This window comes from Serinus canaria, chromosome 28, assembly GCF_022539315.1.
Source record: "Serinus canaria isolate serCan28SL12 chromosome 28, serCan2020, whole genome shotgun sequence".
Taxonomy (NCBI): Eukaryota; Metazoa; Chordata; class Aves; order Passeriformes; family Fringillidae; genus Serinus; species Serinus canaria.
In genome coordinates, this window is record NC_066341.1 from 3,704,665 (window position 1) to 3,724,126 (window position 19,462).

At 44.5% G+C, this 19,462-nt stretch overlaps 1 protein-coding gene across 9 annotated transcripts in view; it reads right to left on the reverse strand.

Moving 5' to 3' along the window:
• DOT1L (DOT1 like histone lysine methyltransferase) overlaps positions 1-19,462 on the reverse strand; it is an 86,675-nt gene that overhangs the window by 22,628 nt on the left and 44,585 nt on the right. For all 9 annotated transcript variants that reach the window (XM_050986251.1, XM_050986254.1, XM_050986253.1 and 6 more), the window contains 9 exons: positions 15,432-15,538; positions 14,382-14,423; positions 12,442-12,525; positions 10,193-10,427; positions 8,343-8,456; positions 5,224-5,315; positions 2,368-2,469; positions 1,669-1,806; positions 678-803 (listed from right to left, as the gene is read on the reverse strand). In XM_050986251.1, the coding sequence (XP_050842208.1) occupies positions 678-803; positions 1,669-1,806; positions 2,368-2,469; positions 5,224-5,315; positions 8,343-8,456; positions 10,193-10,427; positions 12,442-12,525; positions 14,382-14,423; positions 15,432-15,538 (1,040 nt within the window). The remainder of the gene's footprint in view (positions 1-677; positions 804-1,668; positions 1,807-2,367; positions 2,470-5,223; positions 5,316-8,342; positions 8,457-10,192; positions 10,428-12,441; positions 12,526-14,381; positions 14,424-15,431; positions 15,539-19,462) is intronic.

The window sequence follows — 19,462 nt, forward strand, 5'->3', positions numbered from 1 at the left end:
CACTTCAGATCTTAAAAAACAAGAGGAAAATATCTCAAACTTACAGAGAGAGTGTGAAGTACCTTAGTACTGCACAGTGACTCCATGCCAAGGCATCCAGCAAAAGGCTGGAATAGCTCTGGAGCCAATCTCATAGGGAGAGAAAAGCTCCTCACACAAAGCAGCTCAATTTCTTGTCACTATGAGAAATGTCACTCTGGGGCAAATGATTCCCACCCTATCCCTGGAAGTGTCCAAGGCCAGGGTGGATGGGGCTTGGAGGAACCTGGAATGGTGGGAAGTGTCCCTGCCCATGGCAGGGGTAAAATGAGATGAGCTTTAAGGTCTCTTCCAACCCAGACCAGTCTGGGACCCTGTGATTCCTGAACTGAGACATCAGAGCACATATGAAAACATCAGCTTGTGAATTTTAATTCTATGTAATGATAAACCATGATTCCTCCTTCCACAGCATCACCAAGGAATCAGGTCATGGTATCTACTGCTGTTACAAGTTATCCACATCCTTATTTACTAAAATCCTCTAATAGAAATCTCTGGGGCAATAAAAAAAGAATAAATAAAAAAGCAGCACCTGGCTCATCCTTTCCCATCATATTTAGTGCAACATCCATAACTGGCCCTTGCCCAAGAGCCACCCCAAACTGGTGACTCTGCATTTGTTTCTTGCTCTCTACCTGCAGTTCCAAACAGTGCTTTTGCTTCTCAGAAATCTGATTCTTCAAGGCCTGCTTCTCTTTCAGCAAGTTCTCCAGTGACAGCGTTGACCAATCCAGCTTCAGCTCTTCACAGCGAGCCTTCAGCTGCAGGGACACACAGGGACAGGGACAAAGAGGTCAGAACAGAGCTCTCAGCCCTGCACACCACCTGGGCCCCAGCTGAAAGCAGGAACTTTGCACTGAATGTGCAAGAACCCCTGAACCCACTGAGGCCTCCCAGCTTTGTGCTAGGGAATGTGGCACTTTCTAAATTAGTGTTCTCCCCCACCCTCACTGCTTCCACATCCAGATATTCCCCTCACCTACCTCCTGAGGAGGCTCAGCCTGGAGCACAGGAGGCTCAGGGGGGACCTTGTGGCCCTGCACAGCTCCTGACAGGAGGGGACAAGCCAGGGCTCAGGCTCTGGTCCCAGGAACAGGGACAGGAGGAGAGGGAACAGCCTCAGGCTGGGCCAGGGGAGGTTTAGATGGGTAAAATTTCCTCACTGAAGGGTGGTCAGGCATTGGCACAGGTTGCCAGGCAGTGGTGGAGTGCCCACCCCTGGCAGTGTTCAAACAACAAGTGGCTGTGACATTTGAGGATCTGGTGTTTTGGTGACCATGGTGGTGCTGCTCCTTGATGGTCGGACTAAAGATCTTCCAGGTCTTTTCCCATGTTACCAGTTCCATGATTCTCTAAGTTTGAGTTATCTAGATGAGCACCACAGAGCAAGCCCTGCACAAACTCCCTGCCCAGCCAGATCCAGACCCAGTGACATCCAGAGCTGTTTGGGGACACAGCTGGGGCCAGAGCCAACTGCCAGTTCAGGATTTGATTTGCTGTGGAGTCAATCAAAGCTAAAAAAAGGCTCCTGTAGGTTTTCCCCCATCATCCCTGAGCAGCTGGGTGATGTTTCACCCCCAGCTTGTGCCCTGCCCTCAGCCCAAGGACAGCATCCCCTGGACCCACCAGCTGCAAGCTCTGGTTCCTGAGTTCACTGTTGTCCTTCTCCAGCTGTTTTGTCTGTTCTTTCAGCTGCTGGTTGTGAGCAGAGATTTCCTTCTGAGCCTGGATCAGGTCGTTGTAGGTCAGAGCTTTAACTCCCAGCTAAAAGGTGAAGGGTGAGATCACTCAGTGAGGCCCTGACACCCTCATTCCTGGGGACTGTCCCATTCTCAAGTGACACTGAGGAGATCTGCAGAGCTCTGCAGCTCTCAGGACCTCCCCCAGCATTCTCCAAGGCACTTTGTGGCTGCTGGGGGACAACAAGGAGGGACACAAGCACCTTGGAGCTGCTGGTCCACACTTCAGCTGTAAATCTGGCATTTAGGCTTTGCCAGCCAACAGAACTGTCTGTGGAGAGCCTCCACATTTTCCTCCTGTGCTCCTGAGCTAGGCTGGCAGCACAGAGTTTGTTTGAGCAGCAGAGGGTGAATCCTCCACCAAACCCCACCTGGCTGTGGTTTGTCCCCTTCCCTGGGCACCAAGCACCCAACAATTCCAGCAACAAACCCAAAACATCACCAGAGAGTGACACATTGCACCTTTCTGAGCCTGATCTGCTGCAAAGCAGGGGCTGAAGAGCTGAGACTGCTCTGGTCTCACTTAGCTGGACCAGGAAAGTTTGCATGCAGCTGATGGAGAAGCATCCCCCCAGCACAGCGGTACCTCATCGAGCTTCTGCTGGAACAGGCGCTTGATCTCCTCCTTCTGGGCCTGGCAGTGCGTGAACAACTGCTGGGCTGTCCCCAGCAGCTGAGCATTCTTCTCCTGGAGGAGGGGAGAACCACAATGTGAGCACCAGCTGCAGCATGGGCCATCTCAAGGAGATTTGTGGAGCACTTTAGGAGAGGAGCTGGATGCAGGAGAACTCATCCAGCCCTGCCCCAGACTCCTGAGAGCCTGGATTTGTTGGGTGTGATACTGGTGGAGTTAGGTCAGCTGGAAAGAGCTTTAAAGTAGTAAATTTCTGACTAAATTTGAGTAGGTTTTTCCTCCTGTGTGGTAAAATACAGTCAAGACAGTCTTAGAAACTCATTTTTATCCTCCTAGTGCGTGGGAAGCAGCAGCAATAATCACATCCCACAGAGCAGAAATAGAACTGGAAAAGATAATCTGCATGAAATCTGCTCCCAACCAGGGAACTGGCTCTAAAACCCCAGAGCCCCAGCTCAGAGTCTCCCTGTGCAACACTCATGGAAGAGATGCAGTAAATGAAAATACACTGGGGGGGAGGCAGGAACAAAGTCCTAAATAAGCCAGACCAGTTTTCCTGCTTGTGCCACCATGATTTCAGCAGGTCACCTGAGCCACTCCCAGCAATTCCTGCCCAGAACATTCCTTACCCAGGTCCCTGCTCCCTCAGTCCATGGCCATGCACAGCAAAGGCAGGACAGGACTGGCTGAAGAGCCTCATTTACCCAGCCCCAAATGCAGGATTAGTGCAGCAAGCACAGGAGCTTTGAGATTATCCTGTTCTCCACCTTGTGCTGCAGAGGCCAAGCAGGGATTACACAGACTGAGCCACTGCTCCAGGAAAAGTGGGGAACAAGGGCAAAAAGCACCTTGATCCTTCCCAACCTTCAGAATTCCATGGCTGCTATTCCCAGCAGGGAAGCAGCAGTGCTGGAAATTGCCCATGTGCAGGAACACACAGATCTGGCTTGGGGAAAGTCCCTGCAATGCTAAAGGGGCTGCTCTGGGGGATGCTGGAAAATCAGGTTTGTTTTCAACACCAGGCACTTCATTCAGCCTTCCCAGGCACTGCAGGGGCTGACAGCTCCATCTAAGGGCACTCTGGGAAGCAGCAGCTGATTTCAAAATCATTAGTACAGAGAGATTTTTATTGTACTTGAAAACCTTCCTGTAAGAGGGAGTTACTGAACAAACCATGCCCAGCCCCTCACCCAGCCAAGTTCTGCCTCTGTCAGGTTTAATTTGCCATTAAAAAATATTTTCATACTGAATGCCTCATTTTAGCTTTTAAAAGTGTGGAGCAGCTGTTGGACACCAGCACCAAATGATGACTTCTCCACAGCCCTGATTCCCTCTCTGTGCAGGGCACAGCCCTTGCACAGCATCTTTTCATTTGTGCAGGAGACGAGTTCACTTCATGCTGACTTTCCTGACAAGTGCAGAAGAAGCAGAAAAATCTGCTGCTTAAGGAAAAAGGTGAAAGTTCTAAGTGCTGATTGACTGTGAGAGCAAATGAAAATACCCACAAAAAAAGAGGTTTCCATGAAAACCAGAGCAGCATCGACCACTTCTCAGAAAGGAATGGGGTGGCAAAAGTTATTTCTCTCTTCTGGAAAGTTCCCAGTGTGGAAAACACGATAAAAAACCCTGTGGTCTTTTTTCTGACATTCTCACAAAGACTACAGAGCAAAGGAAAGCTTCCACAGGGAATGCCAAAAGCTGGACCTGGACAGAATTCCAGAATGGTTTGGCTTGGAAGGGACCTTAAAGCCCACCCAGTGCCACCCCTGCCATGGCAGGGACACCTCCCACTGTCCCAGGCTGCTCCCAGCCCTGTCCAGCCTGGCCTTGGGCACTGCCAGGGATCCAGGGGCAGCCCCAGCTGCTCTGGGCACCCTGGGCCAGGGCCTGCCCACCCTGCCAGGGAACAATTCCTGCCCAAGATCCCATCCAGCCCTGCCCTCTGGCAGTGGGAGCCATTCCCTGGGTCCTGTCCCTCCAGGCCTTGTCCCCAGTCCCTCTCCAGCTCTCCTGGAGCCCCTTCAGGCCCTGGAAGGTTTTAAGTGGAAGTTCAAGTTAATTTCTGAACATTATGGGGAAAGCTCCTCCACAGAAGCAGCAGAACAGACTGACCAGGGCTAATTGCTGCAGCAATGAAATCATTCCTCACTGAGACAAAGCTATCAAGGAGGAGTTCAGGCAGGAGATCTCCTCCCTCTGCTGGTGGCTCCATGGCAGACAAACACCCCAGTGTAGAGCTCCAGGACCCTCCTTGCCTTTCCACCTTCTCCAGTCCATGATTTGGGACATTTGGGACACTTTGCCCATCAGTGCAACCCAACCCATTGTGATATCAATGCTAAATCCCCACACCACTGATGACACTTTGGGTTTATTAATCCATAATTCTATCAACTATGGTTCATAAAATCCTGGAATTGGTTTGGGCTGGGAGAGACCAGCCCTGGCAGTGCCCAGGGCCAGGTTGGACAGGGCTGGGAGCAGCCTGGGACAGTGGGAGGTGTCCCTGCCATGGCAGGGGTGGCACTGGATGGGCTGTAAGGTCTCTCCCAATCCATTCCAGGATTCTGTGATTCTAAAGTCAGCATTGTCAGGAGTCAGAGGGAACAGGGGAGGTGAAGCTCTCTCATTTTTGTGTGATTTAAACACACAAAAAAGGAGTTTAGGAACAAAATCCCCTGGCAGTTGTTCAGCCTAAGCAGGACTGGTGTAACTGCACACAATTCCCAACTCCAGCAGCCTTCCCCACATCCAAAGAACTTCAGAGCCTGGTAGTTTTGTTCAGAAATGTGAAAAAGTGAGACCCACCTTTTCCTGCTCCAGTAACTGCTGCAGGCTTGCTTTGTACTGAGGAGTTTTCATGTATGCCATGAACTGCATGTACTGGATCTTAAAGGAATCTGCAAAAGAAATCACAGGAGGAATTTCAGCAGGGTAAATGCCATGTCCCTGTTCACCCCCATTCCCTCCCTGGCCACCTCTCCTCACTTGTCTCTCCCTTGCTTTTAATTTGGACTCTAAAGTCAAACTAAGCCATTGAGGATAAAAATGAAATATTAAAAAAATTTAATAGATTAAATAAAAATAAATCAGAGGAGGAATTTCAGCAGGGTAAATGCCATGTCCCTGTTTGCCTCCATTCCCTCCCTGGCCACCTCTCCCATTGAGGATGAAAATAAAATAATAAAAAAAATTAATGGATAAAATAAAAATAAATCAGAGGTGGAATTTCAGCAGGATAAATACCATGCCCCTGTTCACCCCCATTTCCTCCCTGGCCACCTCTCCTCACTTGTCTCTCCTTTGCTTTTAATTTGGATTCTAAAGTCAAAGTAAGCCATTAAAAATGGAAATAAAATGAATACCTAAAATAAAAATAAAACAGATGAGGTTTCAGCAGGGGGCAAACTGAAAATGGAAATAAAATAATAAATAAAAATAAATCGATAAAATAAAAATAAATCAGATGAGGAATTTTAGCAGGAGGCAAATGCCATGTCCCTGTTCACCCCTATTTTCCCCCGGCCACCTCTCCTCACTTGTCTCTCCCTTGCTTTTGATTTGGACTCAAAGTCAGACTAAGCCATTAAGGATGGAAATAAAAAAATAAATGAAAATATATAGATAAATTAAATCAGATTAGGGATTTTAGCAGGAGGCAATTCCCTTGCCCCTATTCACCCCTATTTCCCCCTGGCCACCTCTCCTCCCTTGTCTCTCCCTTTAGATTTGGACCCAAAGTCAGACTAAGGCACTGAGGACGGATTTAGGAACGTGCTGGAAAATCTTCTCCTGGCACAAAAAAAACTCTTGGATCCATCAGGTCCAAGGGAAGCCATGACCCCATCCACCCTGCCTCAAAACATGCCTCAAAATCACTCCTTTGACATAAATATCCCTCAGAAAAATCACTCTTTTGCCACAAAATATCCCTCAAAAAAAAAAAAAAAAGTCACTCCTTTGCCACAAGGTATCCCTCAAAAGTCACCCTTTTGCCACAAAATATCCCACAAAAACATTCCTTTAAAATTTACTTTTGCTACAAAAAAAGCCTTCCCAAAAAAAAAAAAAAAAACAAAAAAAAAAAAACACTCTTTGGCCACAAAATATCTCTCAAAATTACTCTTTTGCCTCCAAAATTCACACAAAATATCCCTTTGTATCATTCCTTTTCTCTCTCTTCCATCAGGAAGAATCCCTTCACCAGGATTTTTCTCCTGAGGAGCTTCAGCTTCTCCAGGTTTTGTTCCTCTAGAATATAACCTGGGAATAGTTCATCCAAACATGTGAATTGTTTTTAATTAATGGCTAATCACAGCCAGCTGTGTCAGACTCTGAGTCTGTCACAGGTTTTTATTCTTCTTGTCTAGCTTTCTGATATTTCCTTTCTTTTCCTTTAGCATAGTTTAATATATCATTTTAGTAAAATAATATCATCATATGATGTAATATGATATATTATGATAGACTATGATATATTATGATATGATAATAAAGTTTAATATAATATAGTATAATATAATATACTATAAAAGTAACATAATATAGTATATTATTTTAAAAATAAAATAGAGTATATTATTATAATATTCTAATATAGTATAATATAGTATAATAATATATTATTATTATTACAGAGTATAGTAAAACAATATAGTAAAATATATATAGTATAACAGTATAATATATATGATATAATAATATACTATGATATACTAAATTATTATATACAATATAATAAATTATACTATAATATAATATAGTATATATATAGCATTATATGATTTATATTATATATATATTATATTATATTATATTGATGATTAATTATGATCGATTTATTATACTAGATTATATCATATAATATATCATATTATACTATACTTACTATACTATATGATGCTATATTATACTATACTATATTATACTATATCATACTATATCGTACCATATCATATTAACAACTTTCTGAAAACTTGAAATTAATTCTCATTTTTCACCTCTTCTTGAAAACCCTCCCAACACCTCAACAGAGTGCCGTTCCCCAGGATTAAGAGAATGGTTTCATTTCAAATAAAGCTATTTCTGACTAAATCCAGCCTTGCTGCCTGTTCTGCCAAAGGAGAGCTGAAACAACATCAGAGAATAAATGCAGAGTGAAACACCAACTTCAGCAGAGGGGGGACCCGTGCTGCTGCCCAAGGATGTGTCTCAGGTTCTCAGCTGTTCTTGGAATGGCTCTTGAGGTATCAAAAGTCTTTTTTCTTAGCTTCACATTCAAAGAAGTTGGGATTCCTTGGCTCTGGTTCTCAAGGTTGTTTTCTGATTTTTAACCATTCCATTCTGTCTCTGACCTGCTGAGATCTGTCCAGCAGGTCAGGCTGTGGCACAGTGACCATCCTCAGGGCAGTGTTATCTTTTTATACTAAGAACTATGTGTACTTTATTTACAATATTTTCCAACACCGATCACCCATGTCAGACAGTCTGTCTCTACTCTAAACCAACCCAGAAGTGTCACCATCACAGCAGAAGATGGAGGACAAGAAGGAGAAGGAGAAAGGACAGGACACACCCACACTCCTCCATGTTGCCTCTTGAATCCCCATTCTAAAAACCCAAAATTCTACTTTTTCACTTGCTAATAAATTAACCATTATTCTATTTAAACCATTATTTAAACTCTTGTGCCTTGTAACTCCTCACACAAAGTTGGGAATTGTTTCCATGAGCTAAAATCAAAGGCACAGGTGTCTGTGACTCCATGCCAAGGTCTCTGAGCCCCCTGCCAGGGTCTGGAGTCCTCCAGGGCAGCCAGAGGAATGTCCCGGGTTCTGACAGATGTGGGGCAGGCAGGGGAAAGTGGGGAGGAGATAATTCCCCTCCTGCCCCATAAAAAACCCCAAGGGAGGGTGGGCAGGCCTTACCTAGCAGCTTCTGTAGTGCAGGGGGGGTGGGTGTCACCAGGAGCTGGTTGGACGAATGCCTTTGCACTTTAGGAGGTAGTTGGTAAAATGGGCTATGAGGTGACTTGTAGGCATCTGGAGAGACACAAACACAACCCCAGGTCAGCACTCAGTGTGTGCGACAGGGACAGGAGCTTTGGCACTGAAAACATGGCAAAGAACCCTGGCATTGGTTTGGGTTGGGAAGGACCATCCCCGGCAGTGCCCAAGGCCAGGCTGGACAGGGCTGGGAGCAGCCTGGGACAGTGGGAGGTGTCCCTGCCATGGCAGGGGTGGCATTGGCTGGGCTTTGAGGCCTCTTCCAAGCCAAACCATTGTGGGATTCTGTGATTCTAAGTCAGCATTGCCAGGTGGGGCAGAGAGGGAGATTTGGAATGAGATCCAGGAGCTTAGTCCATCAACACAGAGCTCCACACACTGCTCCAAAGTGCTTGGAAGGGTCTCTGATCCATCCTCAGAGAAGCAGCTCAGAGAAGGACACAGCCCCAGCTCCTGGCTGAGCACCCACAGACAGAGCCCACCCCCAGCCCCACCCATGCATTAATCACCATCAGTCACCATTGATCCCACCCCCAAACCACCAGTACATGAATGCCATCACCATTAACACATTAATCACCATCAATTCATCAATCCCACCCACATCCCCATTAGCACACCATCCCACAGCTCCCACACACCATCACCACAGCTCACCCACCACTCAATCCCACCACCAGCACCACACCCAACCAGCACCATGCACCCAATCAACCATCACCGGCACATCCCCACCACACCACCGATCAGCCCAGCATCCAGCCACCAGCAACCCACACACAGCACTCCACCACAATCCCACAAGCCAGCAATCCACACCATCAACCAGCAATCCCACACATCAATCCCACCACGCATCCCATTAGCACATCCATCACCATCACTCCCACCACCATCACCATCAATCCCACCACCAGCACCACCAGCACCACAGCCACCAGCACCAGTCAAACGCCCACCAGCCCACACCACCAGCAAAGCCCAAAAGACAACATCACCAGTCAACCCAACAACACACACCAAAACCACAGTCCCAAGCACCAGCAAGCCCACCACACCACCAGCAAGCCCAGCACCAGCAAGCCACCACCAGCACCAGCAAGCCCACCACCAGCACCAGCACACCACCAGCACAGCAACCCACGCACCACACCAGCCAGCCAACCACCAGCAAGCACCACCACCACCACCAGCAAGCCCACCACCACCACCAGCAAGCCCACACCACACCCACCAGCACAATCCCACCACACCAGCAGCACCACCACCACCAGCAAGCCCACCACCAGCACCATCAAGCCCACCACCAGCACCATCAAGCCCACCACCACACCATCAAGCCACCACCAGCACCATCAATCCCACACCATCAACCACCACCACACCAGCAATCCCACACCCACCATCAATCCCACACCACCACATCAATCCCACCACCACACCATCAACCCACACCACCACCATCAATCCACCACCACACATCAATCACCACCACCACCAATCCCACACATCACATCAATCCACACCATCATCCCACCACCATCACCATCAATCCCACCACCACCACCATCAATCCCACCACCACCACCATCAATCCCACCACCACCACCATCAATCCCACCACCACCACCATCAATCCCACCACCACCACCTCGAGGGCACCTCGAGGAAAATTATGCCCCAAAATCCAACTCAGCCTGCACACAAAGGAAAATCCAGCACATCCAGAGCTCCAGAGAGTTATCCAGGCTCTTCCATGCCCCTGCACTCACCCTGAGGAGAGGATGAAGATGTTTGGGAGACAGTCTGAGCATGCAGAAGTTCTAGTGCAGTTTGGTTCTTCTTGGTCTTGCGCTCAGTGCTCGCCGTGTTCATTTTCTTGGGGCGCCCTCGTTTCCTCCCTGCCATTTTCCTGCCCTTCTTACTCAGCTTCTTCTTCCTGGCCTTGGAGGGAGATGGCTTTTTAACAGAATTTGCTGCAGCTTTTTCTTCTTCAGCACCAGAATCCTGAGAGATTTTGAAAAAATTTGGTCATTTCTACCTCCATGTGCAGCATTCCTTTTCAGCAAACATTAATAATGGTGTTACATTTTTATCACTGAAATATATTTCTGATATGATATAGAAACAATATATCATTTCAGGAATAAAGGTGTTTCATTATATTAATGAAATATATTTCTGATATGATACATATATGATATATCAGAAAAATGGTTGTTTTATTATTATTATTATTGAAATCTATTTCTGATTATATATATATGATATCTCATATCAGAAATAATGGTGTTTCATTTTTATCAATAAAATATATTTCTGATATGATACATATATGATATATCAGAAAAAATTGTGGTTTATTATTATTAATGAAATCTATTTCTGATTTATATATTTATAAATGATTTTTCATATCAGAAAAAATGGTGTTTTTATTATTATTATTAATGAAATCCATTTCTGATTATATATATATAAAAATATCATATCAGAAATAATGGAGTTTCATTTCTATCAATGAAATATATTTCTGATATGATATATAAACAATATAACAGAAATAATGGTGTTTCATTTTCATTATTGAAATCTATTTCTGATATGATACATATATATCAGAAATAATGATGGTTTTTTATTATTAATGAAATCCATTTCTGATTTTATATATATATTATATATATATATAATATCAGAAATGATGTTTCTGAAAGGAAACTGTTACATTGCAGACATTGTGGACTTGCTTGGGATAAGAGTTGTTCCCAAGGGGTTGTGCTCATTCTCTTCTGGACTTATTCACTGTGGGAAATGGATTTATAGAAGATTTTTAAAGTTTGGCAGAAGGCTCACACAGTGTGAATCTGTATGTAAACTTTGAAATAAGAAATGCTGACTAAGATATGTCACGGAATAGGACAGACATTGCTGAGAGAGAAATGGAACCAGATAGTTTCAAAGGGTGGCCTTGCAAATAAGACTGGATACTTTGGAGAAATAGAGCTGTGAAAGATGCATTGTAGTGGGACCCACGAGGGGTAATTTTAGATGATTGGCTTTAAGGCATCTACAGCATGGTGTGGCTAAAGCTGATAGGCCAGGAAATGTTTATAATGAATTGTAATTAGGAAATACTTGGCTTCTGATGGTGATGGTGTGAATCATAACATCTGTATTGTCTCACTCTTCACATGAGAGTGAAAATGGAATAGAAGTTTTTAAAGCACCTCTCAGTTGCCCTATTTATAAGTCAGAAAAAAAATTTAGTCTAAGAATTCATTAAAGAAAAGAAAATGCTGAGGTAGGGGAACTTCAGGCAGGGCTGGATGGGATCTTGGGCAGGAATTGTTCCCTGGCAGGGTGGGCAGGCCCTGGCCCAGGGTGCCCAGAGCAGCTGGGGCTGCCCCTGGATCCCTGGCAGTGCCCAAGGCCAGGCTGGACAGGGCTGGGAGCAGCCTGGGACAGTGGGAGGTGTCCCTGCCATGGCAGGGGTGGCACTGGGTGGGCTTTGAGGTCCCTTCCAGCCAAACTGTTCTGTGATTCTGTTACATCTGTACCTGCTGTCTAACTAAAGCTGATTATTCATCCTTCCCTGACTACATTCTTCAACTGAATTTCACTCAAAACTCAGAGCACAATCAATACTTTATATTTTTGGCCATGAACAGGCAGTGCATTTCTCACAGCATTACCCAAGAAAGGAAATGAGTCTTTGCAGGAGATCAGCACACTCTGAGCTCCATTCAGTGGGCTGTGACTCAGGGACAGCTCTGCAAACTCCTGCTGCATGCAAGCGAGGGTGGACAACCAGCTATTCATCCTGCAACACCTTTTTTTTTCCCCTTTCCAGAATTAGTGGTGCAACCCCCAAGTGCAGCTTTTATTAACTCACTCCATCATATTTTTGGGCACAGGAACAGCTCCAGAGTAAAACCTCCCCCAGAGGCAGGCTGCTCCTGCCCCAGAGCACGAGCTCAGGCACAGGAAACCCTCAGCACCACAAGTGCAGGATGCTCACCTTGTTCTCTTGGACCTTCGTTGGAGTCGTTGTGTTACTTTTGTTTTCTCTTTGTTGACGACGTCTAGCTGCCTCTTGTTCCTCCTGGGGACAAGGAGTGCACATTTCAGAATTTTCTCAGGTTTTAGCACTTTTTAATACAGATCACCTTCTTTCCCAGCTTCCTTTTCCACAAGAAAAGGGAACAAAATTCCCCTTGGCTCAGTCCACACTCAGGTGTGAACAAATCCTCTTCCACTCCAGAGGGGATTAAATCTCAACTTCTATCCATATTCTCCCCTCCCAGCCCCTGCTGTATCAGGTTTCAATTATTATTATTATTATTATTATTATTATTATTATTATTATTATTATTATTATTATTATTATTATTATTATACTATATCAATATTCTATTAAAACTGTTAATATTATGAGTGTTGTTATTCTTGTTATTATTATTTATTATATATCATATGTAAAATTAGGGTAACATATATATTAAAATATAGTACATATACATGATTTTGATTAAATAACAATAATAGCAATATTAGTAATATTAATAGTAATAATACTAATAACACTAAGACTAATAACAAAACACAATAACATTATACTATTATTTCAAGAATATATTTATATTATATTAAGAGTGATAATATTATTGTTGTTACTGTCATTATTACTATTGTTTAATATATAATATGTAAATAATATAGTAAATATATATAAAAATATAGTATATATACGTTATTATGATTAAATAACAATAGCAATAAAAACAGCAATATTATTAATATTAATAGTAATAATAAAAACGCTAAGAAAAATAGCAATAACAACAATAATAAGAAAGAATTAAAAACCTAAATTTAATAACAATAACAATAATAATAGCTTCCCCACATCCCCAACATTTCATGATAACACTTCAAAAATCTTCCACAACTGGAAATGGCAAAGCCATTAATCATCATCTCTTTAACTTCAGCTAATTTTATTGAGGTGACTAATAAATAAAATAAAAACCAGCAACTTTTCAGGCTGATTTTCTCCCAGGCTGACAGGAAATTTCCCTGTTCAGAGAAAAATCTCTTTTTCTCTAAGAAAAAAAACCCCAACTTCTTTCAGACAGGAAATTTCCAAGAGCTCAGCCAAAGCCTGTCCTGCACCTTCAGGTGAGGTTTAATCTGCTGAATATTTCAGGCAATCCAACACTGCTTTGATTTAAGCACATTACCAACCAGACCAGTGGCAGGCTGAAGTGTGAAAAGCAGGGAAGGTCAGAAGCACCCTGTTTTGGTTTTTTTTTCCTCTAGGAAGTCTTTTTTGCCCCAAATTTGAGTGGAGCAATCTGAAACAACTCCCTTTCAGAGCCCCCATGAGTCTGTTCTTACAGAGCCAGTCAGCCTGAGGATGAACATTCACCTGAAATTTTAAATTAAGTGGCCTCAGTTAATTCTCTTCCTGGGAATCCATTGATTATTTCAGGTTAACCCAGCCCTGTGCAGTCCCAAAATCTCTCTGGCATTGGAATTCCACGTGCAACAGCCCAGGCTGCAGCAAATGACAGCTCACTCAGAGCCTCCAATGGCCCATCCCAAAAGGAACATTCCAGAGCATTGCTCAGCCTCATTTCAGGAGCTGAGCACTGGGACAGATTCAAACCATCATTCCCTTCTTTAATTCCAGTTCTTTAATGAAGAAATAGCTCATTACAGACCTCCAGTGCAAGGTAAAAGCACCTTGGGGCTGCCCCATTAATTCTCTATTAGAAATCCCTTGGACATGATTGAATTAGTGCTTGATGGCATCTGAGACTTCCCTTCAATTAGCTCCATGTTCTTTGCCTAGCAAGAAAATCTGATTTCCAATCAATTCTGTCCACCTGTGATTCAATTCCTCACAGTGGCTGCTCCCTTACTCAGAGTTTTCTACAGAAAATGATTGAAACTTACCCTGAGTTTTGGATTCTTGAGACTAGAAAAATAGTTTTCAAGCTGAAAATAGAAAGAGAAGAGAGTCATCCTCAAAACCATGACAGATGAACACAGAAGAATAAAATATTAGCTGAAAACAAGTGCAGAACTGCAGAAATTCTGACTGCTGTGCTTTGATAAGCTACATCAAGAAGCCATTTCCATTCATTCTTTTCAGGCAGCCAGCCTGTTGTGTAACAGGGCATAATCCAACCTCTCCAAGGTTTTATCATCCCCCACCACTGCTGGCCTTGTTTTCAAGCTTTGTGTCACATATCTCCCCTCAGCACAGGCTGATTTGCAATGAAGTTATTTGCACTGGAGCTGCTGTACCCTCTTACTCCAGCATTTATCTGCACTCTGGCACATTCCTGAACAAAAGCTTTGTTAGACTGCAGCAGAGGAAGGAAACCAGCATTTCTACCCCACTGCCAAAACCTTGGGGTGGAATAAATGATTGGTCCACAAAAATTTTCATTTCCAAAGGGTTTGTTGGGTTTTATGAGAGGCTTGGGGGCTTCTTGGAGGGGGTTGGTGGGTCTTTTTAAGGGGGGGCTGTTGCATGGGTTATTTATTGTTGTTGGTTGGGTTTGGGGTTTGTTTGTTTGGTTTTTTTTAGTTTTCTTTAATTAAAAAAAAATCAGTGAATGCATCATCATTGTTATGGAGCTTGGGCTGCTTCTCCAGCAGCTGAGAATTCTACTAAAATTGAGATTTACTGGTTGAATATGACTGAATGAAATGGTCTGTTAACCACAGAGGAATCAAAGCCCCACTGAGTCTTTCCTCTGTGAGGAAAGGACAGAGCAGAGCCCAACTCTGGGCAGCTGCAGAAGGGATTTTATCAGGGAACCTCTGCACCTTCAGTAAGCCAGCAGTGCCCTGAAGGCCAGGGGAGGGGAGCCCTGGAGCAGGCAGCTGGCACACCCAGGTGTGCCAATCCACAAGGGACAGGAGCACAAGGCCAGGCAGAAGGATGTGGGGCTGGAAGGGCTGCCAGGAGCAGGCACAGGCAGCCCTGGTACTCACTATGGTTCTGTCAATGGTGTGCAGGTAGTAGGAGACTGGCTTCCCCGTCCAGGACACTGAGCCCTTCAGTGGTGACAGCTCCACCACCCTCATGATAGTGCCAATATCTGTGGGGGAGAGGGGACACTCAGCTGACAGCAGCCAGGCACCAGTGCAGCACTCACGTGCCCTCTGAACACAGACACACAGTGCTCTCTCTCAGGCCTTTTCCTGGAGAAGCACAGAGGGAAAACAGCTCTTATCTCAGTTACTGCTCCTGTTCTTTTGTGAACATGTAGAATGGGCTAGAAGATTATTTACCTAAAAAAATTCAATGATTAGATTCCAGCAATAGTGTTTTAATTCACTGATCAATTAGATCCACATATGTGTGTCAGGGCTGTCAGCTGACAGTTACAAGTTTTCAATAGTAGTTAAAAGTTAGAAGTAATTATTATATAATAAAAGAAATAGAATATAAATAATCTAATATAATATGATATATGATATAATATAAGAAATATAATTAATAAATATAATATGTGAAGAGAAATCATAATAATAAAATGGAATATAATATATACTATATACTATATTATATAATATGATATACTAAATATTCTATGATATTATGTGATATATTATGTCATTCTATGATATTATATACTATGATATATATATGATATAATATGATATAATACTATAAAATATTGTCATTATAGTATAATATATTATAAGAGAATAGAGTAGAAATATAATATAAAAGAAAAATAATATATTTATTAAAATATACCATGCTATTATAAGATAAAATATATAATAAAATGTGAGTATGTAATGTAATATAATATGCTATAATATGCTATAATGTAATATAATGAATATAATGCAATATGATGTATGATATGATATATTATGATATAGTAAACTATGATATCATATACTATGATATAATATCCTATATGATATGATATAATATGATATAGTATGATATATTATGATATAAATCTTTTCACTACAGTATAATACAGTTTTACTAAAGCAAGTATTCAGCATTCCAAAGCCATGGAGTCAATTGCCAATCATTTTCCTTCCTCGGGGGTGCCCTGATTTTCCAATAACCACCCCAGAGAAATCTGGTTTGCAGATCCTCCAGGAAAACACTGCTGGGAGTTTCAAGGGAATTTCTTCCTGTCTGCTCCGTGCACCCCACAGGAAAGAACATGTGGGATGTACCTGGAGCCAGCCAGGCCAGGCTGAGGCAGCTGTGGCCAGCAGAGCTGTGTCCCAGACAGCTTTTCCAAGGAACACCACATGTGTGTGACAGGGATGAATTTAACAGCCCAGAACGTCACCAGCCCAGCCCCTGGCAGCTGCAGCTGCCCCACATTGGGACTGGGCACAAACATGGTTTGGGGTTGCTTTCTTGGCTCTATCTGTTTTCTTCTCCAGGATTAATAGCTTGGGGATGTGCCTTAAACATTCCCACATCCACTGAGCCAGGGCAGGGCTGCAGGAGAAATTATGGCACGTTTCTAATTAAACACAACTGACCCAGAAGAGGCCAAAAGCAAGGTTTGGGATTCAGCAACCTCAACCACTACTTTAACCACATTTTAATGCTTGTTTTCATTTGTCCCAACTCTTTCCACATTTCCACTTCTTCCCACAGATGGAACTACTAAGGACTAAAGTAGAATTAAGGGAACCAGTGCCTCCCTCTTAAAGCTTGATCTTTCCCAGGGTTTTGTATAAATTATTTAAATGTTCCTAACCCAGATCAGAGTACCTGACAGACAGGTGAGACCTGACTCCAGGCATGCTCAAGCACCAAAAAAAGCCTTGATGAATACAAGTGTTCTGGCAAACCTTGTGGGGCAGCACAGAGGCAGCAGAGCAGTGCCATCCCCTGCTCCATGTGCAGGACCCTGTTCATGCTGGGGATGGCATTGCCCTGGCAGTGTCACTTTATTCTCACAATTCCCCTGTTTGGAGCAGACTAAGGCCATTCCTGGCCATGCTGGGGATGGCATTGCCCTGGCAGTGTCACTTTATTCACACAATTCCCCTGTTTGGAGCAGACTAAGGCCATTCCTGGCCATGCTGGGGATGGCATTGCCCTGGCAGTGTCACTTTATTCACACAATTCCCCTGTTTGGAGCAGACTAAGGTCTTTTTTTTCAGGGCCTTTTATCTGAATCCCTGGAAGTTTCCTACTGGCAAAAGCTGTTGGCTCTCTTTTTGCTAGAGCCTCTCACCCATCCAAACTCCAATTAATCATCTCAATATAATTTTAACATCAGCATTTCCATTCAGCATTAAAAAGCAGCTGAGATCTGAGAGTTCAGCATTCTAGAAAACACTCCCAATGAATCCAGGCTGGGCTGAGAGCTTGGGTGGGATAAAGGTCTGGCCCAACTGGCAGAGGTACCAGGGCTGCTCTGAGGTGAAAGAGCAGAAAATGCTGGCCTCAGTCTCCCAGGGGAATGGGAAAAATCCAGGAAAGAAAAGGTTTGAGAGGCCAAAGCCCTGTATTTCTGTGGGCAGGTCTACTTGAAACATCTCCAAATGCATTCTTGGATTTCCTTAGCTCTGATGGGCTCTGCAAGAGAGTCCAAGCTTCACTCAGGCTCTCTTTGCCTCATCAGCAAACTGATAGCCTGGTCCCAGCTCTCCCAGTTGTTCCTGGAGCATCACTCCACCCTTTTTCCCTTTTATTTTTAGTCCATGCCCCCAAAGAATTGGCAGCCCAGAACCCAAAGTTCAACAAGGTTCCAAACCACCAGAGGCCTCAGAAGATAATTTCAAATAGGAAAGAAAATTGCAGGTTTGGGTGCCTGATGTGTGGGACATCACAGGAATTTCAGCTTAAAAATAACTCCCAAGGGCACAATTTACTTCATGACAGTCCAAAAATTACTGTTCTTCAAAAGCAGCTTGGGCCAAAATTAGACAGTCCATGTTAGCACAGGGAGGGAATGAGGGGGGTTGGATTTAAGGAAAATTTAGCACTGGAAACAGTAAATACAGGTAAAGCCCAGCTTGGACTGCTCTTCTGCTTGAGAAATTTCATTAAAAAACCTGAACTGGAAGGGACCCACAAAGAACATTAGTCCAGCTTCTGCACAGGCACCCCAGGTTCAACAGTGAAAGTCTGAAAAGGTCAAAACCAACCACAGGGAATGTCCCAAAACCTCCCTGAACTGCAGCTCATGTCCTTGCAGGGGACAAGGCTGCCAAACATTGAGTCTGGCCTGCTCACAGGAGAAGGAAACCACGACCCTGGGCTGGCACTGAACCAGACCCAGGGCCTGGGTGTGTCTGGGAGAGGTTTGTTTGCTCAATGCACAGCACAGGAGATGTTCAAAGTTGAACATTTCACACAATCCTGGAATGGTTTGAGTTGGGAGGGACCTCAAACCCCACCCCTGCCATGGCAGGGACACCTCCCACTGTCCCAGGCTGCTCCCAGCCCTGTCCAGCCTGGCCTTGGGCACTGCCAGGGATCCAGGGGCAGCCCCAGCTGCTCTGGGCACCCTGTGCCAGGGCTTGCCCACCCTGCCAGGGAACAATTCCCAATTCCCAAGATCCCATCCAGCCCTGCCCTCTGGCAGTGGGAGCCATTCCCTGGCTCCTGTCCCTCCAGGCCTTGTCCCCAGTCCCTCTCCAGCTCTCCTGGAGCCCCTTCAGGCCCTGCCAGGGGCTCTGAGCTCTCCCTGGAGCCTTCTCCTCTCCAGGTGACACTCCCAGCTCTCCCAGCACAGAAGCAAAGCAGATTATTTCAGTCCCAAATTCCTGGTTCCAGCCCTGGCTCCCCAAGGACTGAACCCATCTGAACCCATTTCTGCTCTCACTGAAATCCAGGGCACTGCTCCAATACCTTGGCTTAGAGTCACAGGGCTTGGGATCTGCAGGGGGCTCTGAGCTCTCCCTGAGCCTTCTCCTCTCCAGGTGAGCACCCCCAGCCCTGCCAGCCTGGCTCCATACCCTCTAAGGCTCAGGAACCCTGCCTGGTGGGATTGACCTGCCTGGATTTAGGGTGTAGGGAACTC